An 18,609-nucleotide genomic window follows, 5' to 3' on the forward strand; every position below is an offset into this window, starting at 1 on the left:
GAACTGTAGGAGGCAGCACAGGAGCCGTCAGATTTTTGGCGCGAGGCGTAAATGTGATGTTTATTGTTCCAATGTAGCCCACAAGATGGCAGAACCTACTATGCACAAGAAAACACGTGACGTGTAAATGTACATGTTTATGATTCCGATTCAGGCCACAAGATGGCAGACCCTCCAACGCGCACGGTCCCTATATGGATTTTCTCATGTTTTTCTTTTTACGGTGTCGGTGCATAAAAAAAACTATGCCTTGTGTTTAACATTAATAGTATGGAAGGGATGGAGGTAAGGAATGGAATCTCCATGTACCAAAAAGTGTCCTCAAAAAACCTTAAATAGGTGGCGCTACAATACCTAGAATACTTGAAAAAATAACGCCTTGGTTCTTAGCTACTCTAGCGCTACTCTGGAGAGATTTGGAACTATTATTTATAGCTGACAACTGGACACTTTTGCAACAGTTCTACCATAAGAGATTTCACTCCTTTTAATTTCACACTCCATTAATAGCTTCGGGTTTGAGCCAAAACATCATTTCAGATAGTTCATTCATACTAACCTTACTTGAAAATGTGAAGGTTACTTTGAAAGCACCTGCCATAACCTATAGTTATCCCTGGCGCTGTGGGCACGACTAAAGGTGTTCTTGGTGTTCAAAAGGTTAAGAGAAAATTTTGAGCATTTATCGGTATGAAGTAAAGTGAAACCTGTAAAATATCTCCCGCTTTGCGCGTTAAAAGTTTAATGTCCTTTTCGTATTTATGTTTTGGCGTGTTTAATGAAAGACACTGCAATTATTGGTTTAACATAATTAATAAATAAAATACACGTTTTTTCCTCCCAGCAGTATGACGTCAATTATTTTAAAACAGGCTAAAATTAATGAAACGTCAAACTTAGCTCTATGTATTTTTTGGATAAAATATTTCCAGCGTTTAAAAACTGATGTTAGATACTTATTTAGCAGGATTTGTTGTATACTTCTCATTATTGGTGCCACGTCCACTATATGTGTTTACTATATTGGTTTTGATTCATTGGTGTATTCCCATCTATATCCCCAGTCAGGGGGCGGACACGAATGGGAATGATTCATTCCCATCTGTCCCCGCCGGGCGTAAACGGGAAGGATCGATACCCATCTGTGGCCAGCTGGGACAACTGGTAATGAATTCTTTCTAAGCTGTGACCACCTCGGTTTCTTCCTGTCTTCTTTATTATGCAAATGTCGATTTGATAGTTGCTATATTGAACGGGCAATTCCAATTCGTGAAATAAAATTCATATAACTGCGGGTATCTACTTGACGCGGTTCAGCATAAATAATTTGCATTATTATTGTGATTTTTTTTAGTGGTTTTATCATAACAACTACCTATAACAAGTATAGAGTTATGTAGCAGATTTGATTACTATTTTAGTATTCAAAGTAAAAGTATTTCACGAATTTGTATTGATAGTTGCTATATCAAAATCGACATTTGTAAAATAAAAAGGACAGGAAGAATCCGAGGCGGTCACAGATGGGAAAGATTCATTCCCATTTGCCTCCGCCAGCCAGAGATGGGAATGGATCCTTCCCGTTTGTGCCCGACGGAGACAGATGGGAATACACCAATTAAACTTTACTGACAATGACATGTGACTCTTCATTCTAGCAATCTTTAACAGTTACATGTTGGTTAGTCACTTTGGCATCCTTGGCCGACTCGGTACGAATAGGCCCGCGACATTTCATCACTTGATTCGAGTTATCACCTCGGACGAATATACATACATTTGCACATTGTCATGTGCTGTAATATTTGCAAACAAAAGGCCTATTTAAAGAGAACATTCTCAATTTTGAATCAGTATACTCTTTTGTCTTCAGTTCACAATGATTGCTTTGGTAAGTTATATATAAATGCTTTATAAATTTCAATCGCACTAAATGATTATTTTAGAATTAAATCTAGGAACTATTTACATTGCTGATTCATAAAAACTAATATAATGATGTTAAATATAAATTGCACTAAACTACATGACAAATCTGATACTCTTTAATCTTTTTTTTTTTAGAAAGTAGTGTTTCTCGCCGTTTTAGCAGTCACTTTGGCTGCTGAAGACGCACCCGAACCAAAAGTAGAAGTCCTGACTGAGAGAACATTCGTCAAAGAAGATGGATATAATTTCGAGTAAGTTAAATATTCGCTGCTATATTTTATGTTTGTCACGTACGACTTTCAACGAATTACACATTTTAAGAGACACACAAATACAAAGAAAGATAGACGACACCACCACTCTAGTTTTTCAGAATTAGATACAACTAAAGATGTCGTATTTCAATATATAAACTATATGTCTTTATTACCTTTCTAATCGTTTAATACTTTTGTTATTGGTGCTATATCAGCAAGTATACATAACCGTAATACCATTATAAGTACTTCCATGATGTAAATCTACCTAGTTTCTAGGTATAAACGAAGACTGAATTATTAATTTGGCTGCAGAAGTGCAGACATATCATAATATTTATCACTACGTGTGCATGTTTAGCGATGTCCTTGTTGAATAATTACTAAACAACAATAAAGTTCAAACAGCTATGCTCCTATTTAAAAATATAGGTATTTAAGTGATTGAAAGCAAAATTATTTAAAAAGTATTTACACATTTATTCCATGTACGAGTATGCATGTTATGAAAAAAAGTGAAACACATACATAACTATTAAATACATTAATTCATTATTTATTATACAAAATTACGCAAGAATATTAGCGGCACTAGGTAAAAATCATCACTGGATTTAGCCAGTGATAATTTCTACCCAGTGTTTTGTCATGGGGCAGTCCGCTCAGCGGACATGCTCAGGATGGTGTTGGAGCTGCCGCGCACTCTGTCCAGCATCTTTGCCGCGTATTCTTTTTCATCTGGAAACTGTATTGATTTTGATTTTTTTAGGTTGCTAGCCATAAATCGTAGTATCTTTTGAGCGATTTTAAAGCACATTTTTCTTCAAACCATGATCATAAAAACATGGTCATCAGCAAATCCTTATAAAATTGTCTCATTTCAGGTACAAATTAAGCGACGGCGTCTCCCGGCAAGAAGAAGGCTCTCTGATCACGGTGGGCGATCACCAGGGCATCGGTGTTCGTGGCCAGTACTCGTACGTGGCTCCTGATGGCCAGGAGTACACGGTCACTTTCACAGCTGATGATAAAGGCTTCAATCCAGTCATCCGCGCCTCACCCGCTAAAGGACAATAAAATATTTTTAAAAGTTTCTATTTTCTTTCTCTTTAAAGGCAATTTTCTCGATTGCATTCTCAGTATATCTGGATGTGGTAACAAATAATGATTGACAACTAAACGTCCTAAACCCACCTGAAGTAAGGATATAAGCGACAACTAAGATTGATTCCTTTAGGTGTTTCTGGATCAATAACTTGGATCTAGAGCACAGAAGCGCACTTCACCATGACCATGAGCGTTGCAAGTACCAGGCGTGTGGAAGACTCGATGTTAGTTAAATGATTAAAAGGAGAAGAACATGGTTTTTCAGTCATACACATAAAAAACATTTCAGACTCTTTATATAAGTACTAGAGTTTACAGTACAATGTTGCCTAGAAAGTAATCATAATACTTTATTGCACAGCAACTACCAAATGAAAAAGATACAGAGAAGTCATTGGAGTCTTATTAAGTAGGTCTCTTCCAGACAACGTTCAGATAGCGAGATGGCGGACAAAGTTAAGAACGGGTACATTACATACGGGGTTACGTAAAGTACATACTTATTCGTCGAATAAGAAACTTCATAAACATTTGGTGAAACAAGAGTTCGAATAACATCCATCAACATAATATGTATAGTATGTAACTTATGTATGTGTGTATTATATTTATGGTATGTATGTATGTTTGTATTTATGTAGTTGATATGTATAGTTTGCTTTTCTTTTCAATTCATTGTTTTTTCTGCACCAATTGTAAGTAGCTTTGTTTGTCCCTATGGTTGAATGCCATTTGGCATTAAGTCGGGCATTTGTACATTGTAGTATATATTTTGAGCAATAAAGTTTAAATACTACCAGGTTTAAGAGGAATTTCCTCCCGCGAACGCTTCGGCTGTGGAATGAGCTTCCTGCCGAGGTTTTCCCGAGGGGCTACAGTATGGGGTTCTTCTAAAAAGGAGTGTACAGGTTTTTAAAGGGTCGGCAACGCGCATGTAATGCCTCTGGTGTTGCAGGCGTCCATAGGCTACGGTGACTGCTTACCATCAGGCGGGCCGTATGCTTGTTTGCCACCGTCGTGATATAAAAAAATAATAATAATATAACGCGCCACAAGCCTCATTTAGCTAATAATCGTTTGTCTCAGTTATTTGCACTTGTACATGTGTAAGAAAGGGATAAAACATAAAAACTAATTGAGGACTGTATCGTGTTTAGGAATTAGGGCGTAAATATGTATTTTGGACGTCTTTTGACAGCAACTCTGACCCAGGGCTCTAAGTCGCAATAATAGTTAGCCATTGTGTATGTAGAATTTATTGCGCGTGAATACAGTAGCCAATTGAAAATGTTTTTAATACTGTTGACCCGATTTGAACTTTAAGATACGTCAAACATTTGCAATCGATACCATAGATATAATATTCCTAAAGATGGAGTCTGAGCCAGCTGTTACCGTAGCCTCACACACTCAGCCACCTTTTTATGTACGATTAACAATGAGTAACCAGACGTTGTGGTCATGTCGATAAAATATCGGCATTTTTTTTACAATTTTAATTTAACTTTACAGGATTTAAACTACCTAAAATGAACAGAACTACTTTATATATTCTTACCAGTATGATTTTGTGAGTTCGATATTGTAATAATCAACGGCAGAAATCCATGGTAATCCATGGTACAGCCAAAACCAACTGAAATATGTTTTCCGCATTACTTAATTAATTATTTTATGATATCATAAAGTATTCATTATATATTAGCATTTCTATGATGATTAGTGAAGATATCGAAGCTTCAATTAATCGTTATTCCGTTCCACTGTGTAGAGAGTATCGATAAAAAAAAAATAATCAATTTATTAATAATAAAAATTACAGGTCACAGTAAATAACATGATTACAATAATTCACAAAATATGCTAAAAACATACACATACACATTTATACGCACACATACAAAGCTTGCCCACCACCAAAATGACTACGGCTTGAGTATTAAATTTTGTACTGAGAACAGAAAGTTTGAATCGGGCTGTATTACATTCGCATACGCATACGACACGATGCATAATAATAATCTCCAAAACCAGTCACGCAACAGGTTTATTCTCCATTTATACAGTAGCCTATAGGTTTTTTAATAGCAAAGCTCATGATACGTCAAATCATGTTTCGTCAGGTATTTAGGTATTCTGTGTTAAGTTTCGAGATAGATTAACTAATTCCAGTAATCCTCAGAGCACGTTTTTAAAGGCGACCTTATGGTTTAAACGTTACTTCCAGTATTATAAGGCCAAAATTATTTGAATATTGGGTTCGTTTATATTTCGGTTCTGTACCCCTAGTGTAAAATTATTCGAAAGCGAAACGTGACGTACGCGTTTGCGTTAAGTCTCATTTTGTATGGGATTTTGAGTTTCTAAAACGTTCCGCTTGGCGCGCTGTTTCTAAATCCCATAGAAAATGAGACTTAACACAAAACGCGTACGCCACGTTGCGCTATCGAATAAATTTACACTAGGGGCTGTGATTTGTGTTTTTTGTTTCTGAACGTCAGAACTTAAGTGTGACATTGCAGATAATGTATACACAGACCACATGAAGTAATACAGGCTGGACAATTAAAGGTGTACACTTTGTTTTTAAAAGGACCATGAGCAGAAATGTCCCCACCCACCAACAGAAACAAAACATGTCTCATTCAATAGATCTTGGCAATCTGATGATTTGTTACTATGACGAGGATCGCCCTATGTATGGGGTTTTCTTGGAAAACTGTATTTTGTTTTTTATATATTTTTCGCTCATTTCATTGAAAGTTGCAGGCAGAAGATTATAGCAATAATGTTCCTACTATACATACATATATTTAGGCCAGACATCTTCGATTTTCCATAACAGTGCGAGACAAAAAAAAACCCGCCAAATGAAAAAATAAACTGCCAAATGCAAATGAATGTCAAACCTAACTTTTATTCTAAATAGTACCCGAACGACATCTATTTCTGAATTTTCCTTATCAGAGTATCATAAGGGCCGGTACACTCAGAAAAAACTATTGTGAAAATAACAAAAAAACGTTGCTAAATAGGAGCCGACAGAGTAAAATTGCGGGCGCAGCAAGCTTAATTTTGCGAAAAAATATTGCGAAAATGACAAAGCGGAAGCGTTAACTTTGTGAAAAAGCACATAGCGAATTTCGCAAAGCCAAGTTTTTCACAATTTTACTCTGTCGGCTCCTATTTCGCAATTTTAACTTTGTGAATATTCAGCAATGCCGACATTGTGAAATAACGTTGACAATAAGACATAGTAAAAGTGGTGGTTTATAACATTGCTAATTTAGCAAACCTTTACATTGTAATATGAACATTGTTAATCTAACAAATTTAGTTATTACCAATTTTTCTTTGATGCCTATTTTGAACATAGCTATCTTAGCAATTTTTATTTTGTGGTTTTATTAATGCTGACGTTGCTAACTCCGCAGTTTAATGTTGCGGGGATAGCAATGCTGACGTTGCTAGCTCCGCAGTGTCATATTGCTGGAATAGCAATGCTGACGTTGCTAGCTCAGCAGTGTAATATTGCGGGGATAGCAATGCTGACGTTGCTAGCTCCGCAGTGTCATATTGCTGGAATAGCAATGCTGACGTTGCTATCTCAGCAGTGTAATATTGCGGGGATAGCAATGCTGACGTTGATAGCTCCGCAGTTTAATATTGCGGGGATAGCAATGCGCACGTTGCTAGCTCCGCAGTTTAATATTGCGGGGATAGCAATGCTGACGTTGCTTACTTCGCAGTGTAATATTGCGGGAGTAGCAATGCTAGCGTTGCTAGCTCTGCAGTTTAATATTGCGGGTATAGCAATGCTGACGTTGCTAGCTCCGCAGTGTAATATTGCGGGGATAGCAATGCTGATGTTGCTAACTCCGCAGTGTAATATTGCGGGGATAGCAATGCTGACGTTGCTTAATCAAGATGTTCAAGATGTGTATCAAGATGTTTATGACGTCAACATTGACTAAAAATAATCAGTTGTTAAAGTTCGGGTCATAACTCATAAGGTTTGGGCCGAGGTAGGAACAGGCTCGTCGCCAAGGTGCTGGACGGGCCGATAGCAAGGGCGTCACCAAGAGGAGGCGGGGCAGCTGCCCCCCCAGGAGAATGTAATTTGTTACTAATTGTATGCCTCTCCCCTGGCCTTGGCCTTCGGCCATATCAACTGACGCCTGACGGCCACGAAGGTCACGGACATGTGTTTTCCGTCAGGGGCCGGGTACTTGTAGTTGCCCTTCACAGCCAGACCTTGTTGATCAGTGCGACACTATATACGGCATTTTTACACAGGAATTTGACCTTTATGTTGACATTTTCACACATTGTCAATGCAAAACTTGGTCTCATAAGTATACCTATATACAAGACTGACAACCCCCATACAACGGTGCGAGAATCGTCATCAAGAGTCTTAGATGGCGTTAAATATTATTTCGTATGAAACATGTCACTTTACTGCTACCTACTCGTATTTATAGCTTTGAAACGTAAAAAAGTTCAAACAAGTAACTTTTTTTAACTACACACTAGATACTCAAGAATGGACTATAAATATAATGGTTAGCATTTAGTGAAGAAATAAAAATCATGGTATCAAGATGTTGATCAATCTTTATTTTTGTGAAAAACGTCACCATAGCGACTAGATGCGTATAGGATTTCTTAGAAAATTAACATTTGGTTACGAACTGTACTTTGAACTGGTCTTTTGGTCTTCAAGGTTGGGCCGGGGCTGGAGCAGGCTCGTCGCCGAGGTGCTGGGTGGGCTGGTATCCGTTCTTGTCGGCCAGGAAGGTCACAGAGATGTGTTGTCCGTCAGGGGCCACGTACTTGTAGCTGCCCTTCACAGAAAGGCCTTGTTGCTCGGTGTCGTTTTTGTATTCGCCTTGCTCCTGTCGGGCAGTGCCGTCACTTGTTTCGAAGCTAAAAAAATGGTTAATGTGAATTTTAGATTCACAAACTCAAGTGAATTCACGTAGGTATACATATAAGTCCTTAATAAATTATGATCGCACTTGAAACGCCCCAATGGGTACAGTGTCAAAGTATATTACACTATTAAGATTATTCACCGTCTTGATGCTTGAAAAATTAGCCGAGATGGGTCACGTTTGTATTAATAAGTTAGAATTGTTTATAATCCATAGAAGTTAACATTATTTGAGTAACTCGTATTGAATAAAACGACCAAGTACACTTAAAATTACATTACATTTTTCAGACGGTAATGTGATAACTGAAAGAGAAAAAATATGATTTATTAACATCTTAAGACAAAAAACCAGCAGTCCATTTGATTATTTTCTACTTAGGTTCACTGCTTAAAATCTGAATTAAGTGCAGAGTTTTATGGGTATAACGTTATTTATGATATAGGAAGCAAGCAATCAGACAAATCGCCTGATGGTAAGCAATTGCCGTCGACGTTAATGTTTTAAGCTCTTATCTGTCCGGAAATACCGCAGGATACAGTTTATTAAACCACTTACTCGAAATTGTATCCATTGATGTCTACTTCAGAGTCCTGCTTCACTATCTCGACCGGAGCGGCTGCTGGCTTGTCCTGGGGCACAGCACATACGAGCGCCAGCGCGGCCAGAGCGAACAAAGTCTGTGACAAACCAGAGTTGTTATAGGCAATGTACAATTTTTATTTAACTAAGCTGTGTATTAAGCCTACGGACTAGGAGTCTACGGATAGACGGTCAAGAACTTTGACATCAAACAAACTTTATTCGCGCTAAAATTTATATGTAGGACTGTGTTTCATTCAGAGTTCGAGATTGAGTAAAATTTAATTTATCGAGATGATAAAACATAAATAAATACAAAAATGCACGAGTTAAGAAAAAAACAACCAATGAAAATGTAATTAAAATCAACAATCTAGATTTTTACTATGATAAACAGGACCTGACAAATATCCCAACTGTATCATTTTTTAGTAAGTCCATGAGAACGTAATTAGACATTTTTAATAGAAATTGTATTAAAATATACTGTAATCTGTAATAAATTAAAGCAGTTCTTATATATAGGTAGTCAAAAAGTTTTAACACGTAACAACTTACAATCTTCATCATTTTGCCGATATTTTGGATTTGTCCCAACCAATGTGTTGCTGAAGCGGTGAGTCCCGAGTGTCTAAAGTTCGGAGTGCGCCTCCACGTATAAATATGGCCAGTTTATTATTGACAATTGCAAGTTTCGAAGCATCATTGGCAAGCCGAGGTGTTAATCACAATCACGCAAACAGTTTGTTTGAGGTGATCCATGAAAACGTTACGAGGATTTTGTCAATTGTGTAAATTGTTTGCAGCGTCGCGTGCATACACTTAACCTACATCGCTTGTGGGTTTCAATTGAATTTTAAAAGAAATAACGGTCAAGTAGGGTGTACTCTCGCTAATGGTTTTTCGATTACAAATAGATAGATAGATAATTTATTGCCACGACAAAGATTTAAATTACAATCATTTATACATACTTAACGCCTTAGGGGCGCGGTTTCAGCGCTGGTAAGCATAGTAGGTACCTATCTATCGCAAACGGAAATTCACGATTCCCGGCGGCGCATGCTAGCGGTCAAGCAATACTTATGGGAAAATAAATAGTCCTCGCGTTTTCAACTATCTTTTGGGTTATATATGAGGAGAAACGACAAAAAATAAGCACTTTTTATTCCCAAGTTCAAGCCGGCAAAACGTCCCACTTTGTCGCTTGCCATAAGGACGAGATTTGCTTGTATGTTCATAGGAATAACATGTCAAGGCGTCCTTATGGCAAGCGACAAAGTGGGACGTTTTGCCGGCCGCGGTTACAATTGAAAGTCGTAAAAAATGATCTATACCAAAACTTGGATTAAATAGCAAGGCTCAAAAGTTGGAAATAAGCCAAAATAAATATTATAACGCCATGTATAGGAATGTATGGTGTGATCCTTCTTTGTACCGTTATTTTTTAAATTGTCGAAAAAGGAATTTACCAGTATTAGGGTGTTCGCTAGCTGGTGCGGTGACGACGATGCAACGAAAAATAGTATGAGCAAAGCTACGTAACTGGCACAAGCACGTTTTTTTTTGAACATGCCTAACTCTTTGTTTGTAGTTAAATAAACAAGCATAATACTATAATATTTTTCACATATATTAGCTTGGTACGGTGACAGCTGTCTTCTCAATACATATTTTTCATTTTAAAGTTATAAATTGTATAGATATGACAGCTGTCACCGTTCCCAAGCTATATGAAAAAAAATATAAAGGCGTGTAAATAAAGTTCTGTCTCTTTCATACGAACGTACTATAATATCGATACAAGAGAGAGATGAAACATGCTGCAGTCAATAATTAGGAATGGATATAGATTACCTTTTGTAGACACTGCAGCATACTTATGTATACATCAATTATAACGCCATATGTAGCCCCATTAGGTCTACCGTTTAAAATTAAGTCATATGAGCCCATTCATTGCTTGGACAAAGCCCATGTCTGAAACTCAATTTTTAGGGTTCCGTACTCAAAGGGTAAAACCGGGACCCTATTACTAAGACTCCACTGTCTGTGTATCTGTCTGATCGACTGTCTGTCTGTCACCAAGTTGTATATCATGAATCTTGACAGACAGTTGAAATTTTCACAGATGATGTATTTCTATTGCCACTATAACAACAAATGCTAAAACAAAATAAAATAAATATACAACAAATGTGATTTTATTGGCGTTTTTTGCGTAGCGGCACGGAACCCTAAGTGCGCGAGTCCGAGCGACGTCCGACTCGCATTTGGCCGGCTTTTTATATTACCTATTTTAGGCAAACTAATATAAGTCATACTAACAAAATATGAGTACAGGGGGCCTAGCCAAGTGGCAATCGTTGATAGAAAATGCCAATCGAAAGTTAAATAATGTATGGGAATGCAATGAACTGAAATAAAATTGGTACAATCAGCATCAATAGTAGCGGATGAAACAACGCGCCAAAAGTATCTGATATTCCGGATAACTTTTCCAAATATAGATAAATCTCTAAAATTTACATTCAAAAGTATATCTTTTACCGTCTTAACATATAGAATCACCACATTTTGTGAAGTTGTTACAGAATGGTAGATACTTTTGAAACTTTTCATTCCTTCTGACATCCCGATACATTTTTGTTCTTTTTGATTAGCGTTTGTCGATGTACGATGTCATCTTGGCTAGGCCCCCAAGTCATCTCAATGCGTTGTCTATTGATTAAATAATCTGTGGAAGATATGTGCAATGCTGACCATTGAACAAACGCAGGTCAGTAAGTGGGGATCGCAGTATAATATATCAGTGGCAACGATCAAACATACACTTCGCTTCTGTCAACCACTATATAAATATAAATTTAGTCACCTGCAATAATTTACGGTATGAATATATAGGTCATACTGAGCAACTTTTATTATGGGGCTAACCGCGAAATCGAGAAAAAAAAATGACTCTCCCATAGAAAATGTCAAGGTCAGACAGCCAAAATGTATGAAATAGCCAATTTTTTATCTATTTCGGGGTTGGTCCCATAGTAAAACTTGCTCAATATAACCTATCTATTCACCCTGTATATCATTGTAGGTGACTAAATAAACAACCTGTATACAAATACAAAATTAGTCACCTGCAATAATTTACGGTATGAATATATAGGTCATACTGAACAACTTTTGTTATGGGGCCAACCCCAAAATTGCGAAAATAAATTGACTCTCCGATAGAAAAAAATCAGTGTCAGACTAGCCACAATGTACGAAACAGCCAAGTTTTTTTTAATGATTTTGAGGTTGGTCCTATAAAAGTAGCTTAGGATGACCTATATATTCACATTGTAAATTATTGCAGGTGACTCAAATTACATTCTGTACCCCTAGTGTAAATTTATTCGATAGCGAAACATGACGTACGCGTTTGCGTTAACTAAGTTAAGTCTCCTAACGCAAAACGCGTACGTCACGTTTCGCTTTCGAATAAATTTGCACTAGGGGTACTGTATTATGCTGCTAGAGTCCGTCTAAGCAAAGTTTGCGCCGAATTGACAAAAAAAGTGAATTAGTGTCATTACTCATTATAAAAGTCATATTTTCATATAAATTTGAAATTGATGATGCCATTACCACACTTTGCCATAGCAAATGCCATTCAGAGTCAGCTTGGTCCGACTCTACGATTTAAACTACGCTTTGTATGATATGTTTACTCACTCATGACGTCAATCTTATAACTAATAACTAAATCTTATAACTAATACTTTTTTATATGTATTAATTATTCATCATCTTTCAATGTAAAAGCTGGGCTCTTGACGGTGCTGGTGTGGAGACTGGTCTGTTTAAACTAACTTTATTTTTGAGTATAATTTTTTGACATTTAGAGACTTGATACATCTCTAAATAATGATAATATTTTACTTACTTTTTCTTTAAACAATAATATTTTAGTTTGCATTAATATTTTCAATGAATTGTATTTTATAATTGTTGGTGTGCTTGTTTTTGCTTGTATGTCAATTCCATGTTGACGTGTAAAAGTGCCCTTGTGGCCTATTTGCTGAATAAATGTTGAAGTTGAAGGTGAAGGTGCAGCTTGATGAAGTTGTCTCCACCTTTAGTGTCCTGGTACGACACGGCCCCTTCATGCTCCTTTACGCGGCTCATACCGGGTGTTGCCTTGCCTATAACAGAGGCAATAAATTAAAATGTAGGCTGTACTTCTCAAACTGACCAACATTTGTTCAGCGACTTTAAAAAATTGCTTATGTTTTGATTTTTATTACAGTTTAAAGTTTACTCTAAGATGCAATGTATTGCGAATTTTATCATGTTTAAAGCGTGACAAGTAACGTCAATTACAATGATGATGGCGTACATTGAAAACAATATTTATTTTTTATGAAAAATAAGTTATCTAAAGACTTCATACTTTCTAAAAGTTATTCAACAAAAGTGTTTTCGTTTGAGGAGTACAATATATGTTTTCTTCATCACTCGTGTACCAAAAATACAAAATAAAAAAAGGTGATAATAGTTGGGGATATTAACTTGGGGATTGTTATTGAAAAAATAGTTTTTTCTTATATTTATGTAGGATGACATAAAAGCGGCCAAGTGCGAGTCGGACTCGCCCATGAAGGGTTCCGTACCATTTATGACGTATTAGAAAAAAAAACTACTTACTAGATCTCGTTCAAACCAATTTTCGGTGGAAGTTTGCATGGTAATGTACATCATGTATTTTTTTTTAGTTTTAGAAGTTACAGGGGGGACACTCATTTTATCACTTTTGTGTGAGTGTCTCTCGCGCATACTATTCAGTTTAAAAAAAAAAATTAGAAACCTCAATATCATTTCTGTTCTCACACGTATAGGTTTAATGAAAAAAAAATTGAGTTTCAGTTTCAAGTATGGGGAACCCCCAAAATTTATTGTTTTTTTTTTTTCTATTTTTGTGTGAAAATTTTAATGCGGTTCACAGAATACATCTACTTACCAAGTTTCAACAATATTAGTTCTTATAGTTTCGGAAAAAAGTGGCTGTGACATACGGACGGACAGACAGACAGACATGACGAATCCATAAGGATTGCGTTTTTTGCCATTTGGCTACGAAATCCTAAAAACTAAGTCTGTGAGTAATTTTTATATAAGTAGTCAGGTGCTGGTACTGCAGAATTTCAGCATTAATGATTACTTACTTAAGAAAAGACAGGGGTAAAGTTTTCATTTTTTAAATAGCTCGGTTATGATCAATAAATCTCGTTGCCCAAGAGACGTATTCTTATTGTAATAACAGGTTGTGAATTTGATATGGATTTGTTATAGATGTTATCTCTCAGTGTCAAAAGTGGACATTGATTCCATAACTAATTGTTTTAATTTTTCAAACGAGGTACAATAATTTAGCTGACTAGTCTGTATAGGTATAGGTGGGGTCGGCAAAGTAAAAATACGTGTTGACTGTTCAACGTTCTGTATTCAAGTGAAGCAAGAATAATGATATTAAGCGAATGACAGATTGAGCGAATGAGTGAATGTATTTATACAATGAATGAATGAATGGAAGGTAGACTTGGATTTTTGTAATATACCAACAGTCCCCCTCAAAAATTCAAGTATTTTATACATTTAATATACACTCTAATCAAACGCATTTTAAATACATTTTAATCATTTTATATTATTATCTTATGCAATCATATTAGATTTATATAATTCAATTATAATAGAAACAAATTAAATTCAATCTTACTCTTAATTCGTGAAACTTGGTCATTGGAATCGCCTTTGTGAACATATCTGCTAGTTGGTTTCCTGTGGAAATATATTCTAGCATTATCACATTATTATTTATTTGTTCACGGGTGAAATGATATTTTATATCAATGTGTTTTGACTTTTTGTGATTCGTGGGATTATTAGCAATGCTAATGCAACTATTGTTGTCTTCATAAATAAGTATAGGCTTAGTTACTTCTATATATACACTAATAAGTAACGATTTTATCCATATAGCCTCTTTTACAGCTTCAAATAGACCCATATATTCGGCTTCTGTTGAGGAAACGGCCACTGTATTTTGTTTACGTGTGCACCACGAAATTGTACAATTATCAAACATTTGAAATAAATATCCTGTTGTACTTTTTCTATCAGTTTCATCGCCTCCCCAATCAGAGTCCGCATAGCCGGTCATTAGCTGTTTATAATCACATTTATAATAAGTCAATTTAAGATTTAAAGTTCCTTTCACATATCTTAAAAGATGCTTTAAACATTTCCATAATTCCTCATTGCCTTTACTTTGAAATCTACTTAGAATATTAACAGCCGCGCATAAATCAGGGCGCGTACAAAGCATTGCGTACATAAGGCAACCTATGACTTGTCTAGAGGGTGCATTGTATTGGACATCACTATTCAATGCGTCATAGTTTAATTTATTTGGGAACGGTGATTTTGAGGGATTGCAATCACTCATGGAAAATTTATGCATCAGATTGAATTTCTAGTTTGATGATTTGTCTTGAACTGATGATGATAATTAGGTTTCTTCTTTTTGTAATCGGGAACGTAGCTCGATGAATGATCCACGTGTCTCTTCCTTTTATGGTATGGGATGTGAGAAGAGAATTTGTCACTTGCCGCATGAAGTACTTTTAATCCGGTGACTGTCTCGTTCTTTATTTTAACCTCTTGATCCAAAAGGCGCGTTTCGACAAACGATAGGTTTAAATTATCTTCGCCGAGCGTCTCCAAAGCAGTAATAACGCCATCGTAACTGGCAGGCAGCGTAAGTAACAAATGAGATATTTTATCCATTTCTTCGAGTTTAGCGCCAGCGGAAATCAATTCAGTGATTAAACTATCAAAATTTGTGAAGTGCTGGATCAGATTCACGTCAGGTTGCAATTTTAAATTTAACAATTGTTTACGTAACGCCAATTGTGTAGCCAAGCTTCGCCGTTCATATATTTTCTCGAGATTGTCAATAACGGTTTTTGCGGAATCCGTATCTTGGGCGAAATTTAAAAATGCGTCACCCAAATATTCCACTATTGTACCTTTAGCGATAAGATTCTTTCGCGTCCACACGGCGTCAGGGTTTACGGGAGCTGGTTCTTCGATAACGGACGAGACTTGCAGTTCCGCTAAAAGTGATTTAATGCGAAACTTCCACGTGCTATACCGGTCGCCATTGAACGGTTGAATATTTCTTTTTGCACGTTGATCCATTTTTACGTATTTATATTTGAACGTAATTTTCAAACTGATTTTTAACAACCACGTGGCCTGGGCCCATAACCTATAGGTATAGGTGGGGTCGGCAAAGTAAAAATACGTGTTGACTGTTCAACGTTCTGTATTCAAGTGAAGCAAGAATAATGATATTAAGCGAATGACAGATTGAGCGAATGAGTGAATGTATTTATACAATGAATGAATGAATGGAAGGTAGACTTGGATTTTTGTAATATACCAACAGTCTGCCCCCTACCTAGTACTAGTTTGCCGTCAAGGTAAATTTGAAAGTAAAGTAAGTACCATGTTAAAGTGTGTATTTTGAAAAAGTATTTGCTGACCACTTTAGACTACGTCGATCCTAAGTTAAGGTCCACACGCGTTGCGCAATGAGTAAGCATCAACAATAGTTACTCAGTGCGACCGATAATGACCCAAGTCTACGAGAATATCGTGACATTCTAAGGCATGTGACGCTTACAATTAGGAGCGTATTTACGTGTGCTGTAAAATAGACGAGCGATTTTAACTTTGATTCTTATCTGATTATGTAACAAAACTTTGCAGTATGTCGTGGTAATTTTGTTTTCAATTACATTCACAATGACATTATTAATGAAGTAGAGAATTTTATAGACATATTCATGTCAGAGTTCATATTGATTAGACCTTTGTGCCGGATTTAATTTTAGTTATCGTGAGATCTGTTGGCCCAGTTGAGTTAAAGTTAAAAGACGAAAAGAAAAATTCAACCTTTTTTTTAAAGAAATAGCATTTGTTTATATAATATATCTAGTAGTCACACTACTACATATATAAACAAATACTTAAATAAATTACACATTGAAATAGATGAGACGACGCCGGTCCGGCCTCGGTCACCAGACCGGAAGGCTTGCTCAATTTTTAGGGTTCCGTAGCCAAATAGCAAAAAACGGAACCCTTATTAGGGTTCTGTAGCCAAATGGCAAGAAACGGACCCTTATGGATTCTGTTTATGTCACACTCACTTTTTTCCGAAACTATAAGAACTATACTGTACAAACTTGGTAAGTAGATGTATTATATGAACCGTATTAAGATTTTCACACAAAAATAGAAAAAAAAACCAATAAATTTTGGGGGTACTTAGAACTGAAACTCAAATTTTTTTTTTCCATCAATGCCATACTTTTGGGGTAAGTCTTCAAAAATGAAATTGAGGTTAGAAATATCATTTTTTTCTAAACTGAATTATTTGCGCGAGAGACACTTCCAAAGTGGTAAAAAGTGTGCCCCCCTCCTGTAACTTCTAAAATAACAGAATGATAGAACTAAAAAAAATATATGATATACATTACCATGCAAACTTCCACCGAAAATTGGATTGAACGAGAACTAGTAAGTAGTTTTTTTTTTTTTTTAATACGACATAAATGGTACGGAACTCTTCATGGGCGAGTCCGACTCGCACTTGGCCGCTTTTTTTCTTTAGTACGTAGGTATACGACATCTATTTCTGTTTAGGACCAAGATCATATTCAAACATACATGTTGCTATATATATATTACATGAACTACATGTACTTATACAGACCCTGTGAGGCTATAGCAATTTAAGTAAAATTATTTACTTAATACAAAAATAATATAAGTTTCCTATGAAAAGTCAATAAAGAAAAGTTATCGTACTTAAAATGAAAGAATACTACGTGCTCGTTCATACGAAAAGAGAAAATGTTTTTCCACTTCTAGATATTTCCCATTGTCCATGATTTTTAATATGTTATTGACACAATAAAAAACTAGGTTTATAGGTTTTTCTTTTTTTTTCGAAATTTGAGGTAGTCGAAACCGTTTCCTCCCGAAATGGAATTGCATAGGAAAAGTACCGTTATTTCGTTTGGATCGCAAAATAAATAAATAAATAAAATAAAAATAAAAATCATTTATTTCAGACAATACTGTTACACAGGGTCCATATGTTACAAAAAAACTAAAACTATGACCTAAGCCTATACTTATAAAATAAATGGCCTCTTTGGTCCCCACCCTCCCTGCTCGCCTCTCCGATTAGGTTGTACATGCAGACGGGCAAGGACAGCAGAGTCCAGCCTATCTGCTATCATCTTTAGGATCCCGTTTCCGCTCGCCCACATTCGCCGTACAACGGACGCCATCTTTTTCCGCATTATTGCATAAAAATCATCAACCGCTGCGCAAAGCTCTTCTTCGCTCTTAAGCAACTTTTAAAGATCTGTCGTATGTCTGCCATGACGATTCGTTTGTTTACTTTAACACCTAACCGCAAAGTAGTTGTTATTGATTATTTGTTGATTTTTACGCCACCGCAAAGAATCGCATAAAAGTTAGCAATTTACTAAACTGACGTTTAGGAAGATTATGTTTTGATACCATCTAACGATCTGGTATCTGGTCAAGGTTACGCTGTATTGGTGGCTTATACAACAACCGTACATTGTGCTACTTTGTGTATTGACAAGTTGACTCGTACTAAAGTACTAACCTAACACACTCAGTAGTGGTAAATGCAATTTTTAAAGAGC

General features: G+C 36.2%; 2 protein-coding genes across 2 annotated transcripts; one reads left to right on the top strand and one right to left on the bottom strand.

The window, feature by feature from the left end:
* The first annotated feature begins 1,286 nt into the window (after positions 1–1,286).
* On the top strand, positions 1,287–3,279 carry LOC133520089 (endocuticle structural glycoprotein SgAbd-5-like). The gene is made up of 3 exons (XM_061854391.1): positions 1,287–1,891; positions 2,065–2,180; positions 3,071–3,279. Exons 1-3 carry the CDS (start codon positions 1,880–1,882, stop codon positions 3,261–3,263), a joined length of 321 nt encoding a protein of 106 aa, XP_061710375.1. The 5' UTR covers positions 1,287–1,879; the 3' UTR covers positions 3,264–3,279.
* A 4,613-nt stretch (positions 3,280–7,892) lies between these two features.
* LOC133520090 (endocuticle structural glycoprotein ABD-5-like) lies at positions 7,893–9,474 on the bottom strand. The gene is made up of 3 exons (XM_061854392.1): positions 9,371–9,474; positions 8,789–8,910; positions 7,893–8,222 (listed from the first exon to the last, which is right to left on the bottom strand). The coding sequence occupies exons 1-3, from the start codon at positions 9,380–9,382 to the stop codon at positions 8,015–8,017; spliced, it is 342 nt and encodes a 113-aa protein (XP_061710376.1). The 5' UTR covers positions 9,383–9,474; the 3' UTR covers positions 7,893–8,014.
* Positions 9,475–18,609: the final 9,135 nt, after the last annotated feature.

Source organism: Cydia pomonella, chromosome 7, assembly GCF_033807575.1.
Source record: "Cydia pomonella isolate Wapato2018A chromosome 7, ilCydPomo1, whole genome shotgun sequence".
In the NCBI taxonomy this organism is placed as follows: Eukaryota; Metazoa; Arthropoda; class Insecta; order Lepidoptera; family Tortricidae; genus Cydia; species Cydia pomonella.

What these genes read in the sequence shown, in the direction of transcription:
- LOC133520090 (XM_061854392.1), bottom strand. An exon ending in ATCAATGGATACAATTTCGA is followed by an intron (nt 8,223 to 8,788) that starts GTAAGTGGTTTA and finishes CCATTTTTTTAG; the next exon opens with CTTCGAAACAAGTGACGGCA.
- LOC133520089 (XM_061854391.1), top strand. An exon ending in GAAGATGGATATAATTTCGA is followed by an intron (nt 2,181 to 3,070) that starts GTAAGTTAAATA and finishes GTCTCATTTCAG; the next exon opens with GTACAAATTAAGCGACGGCG.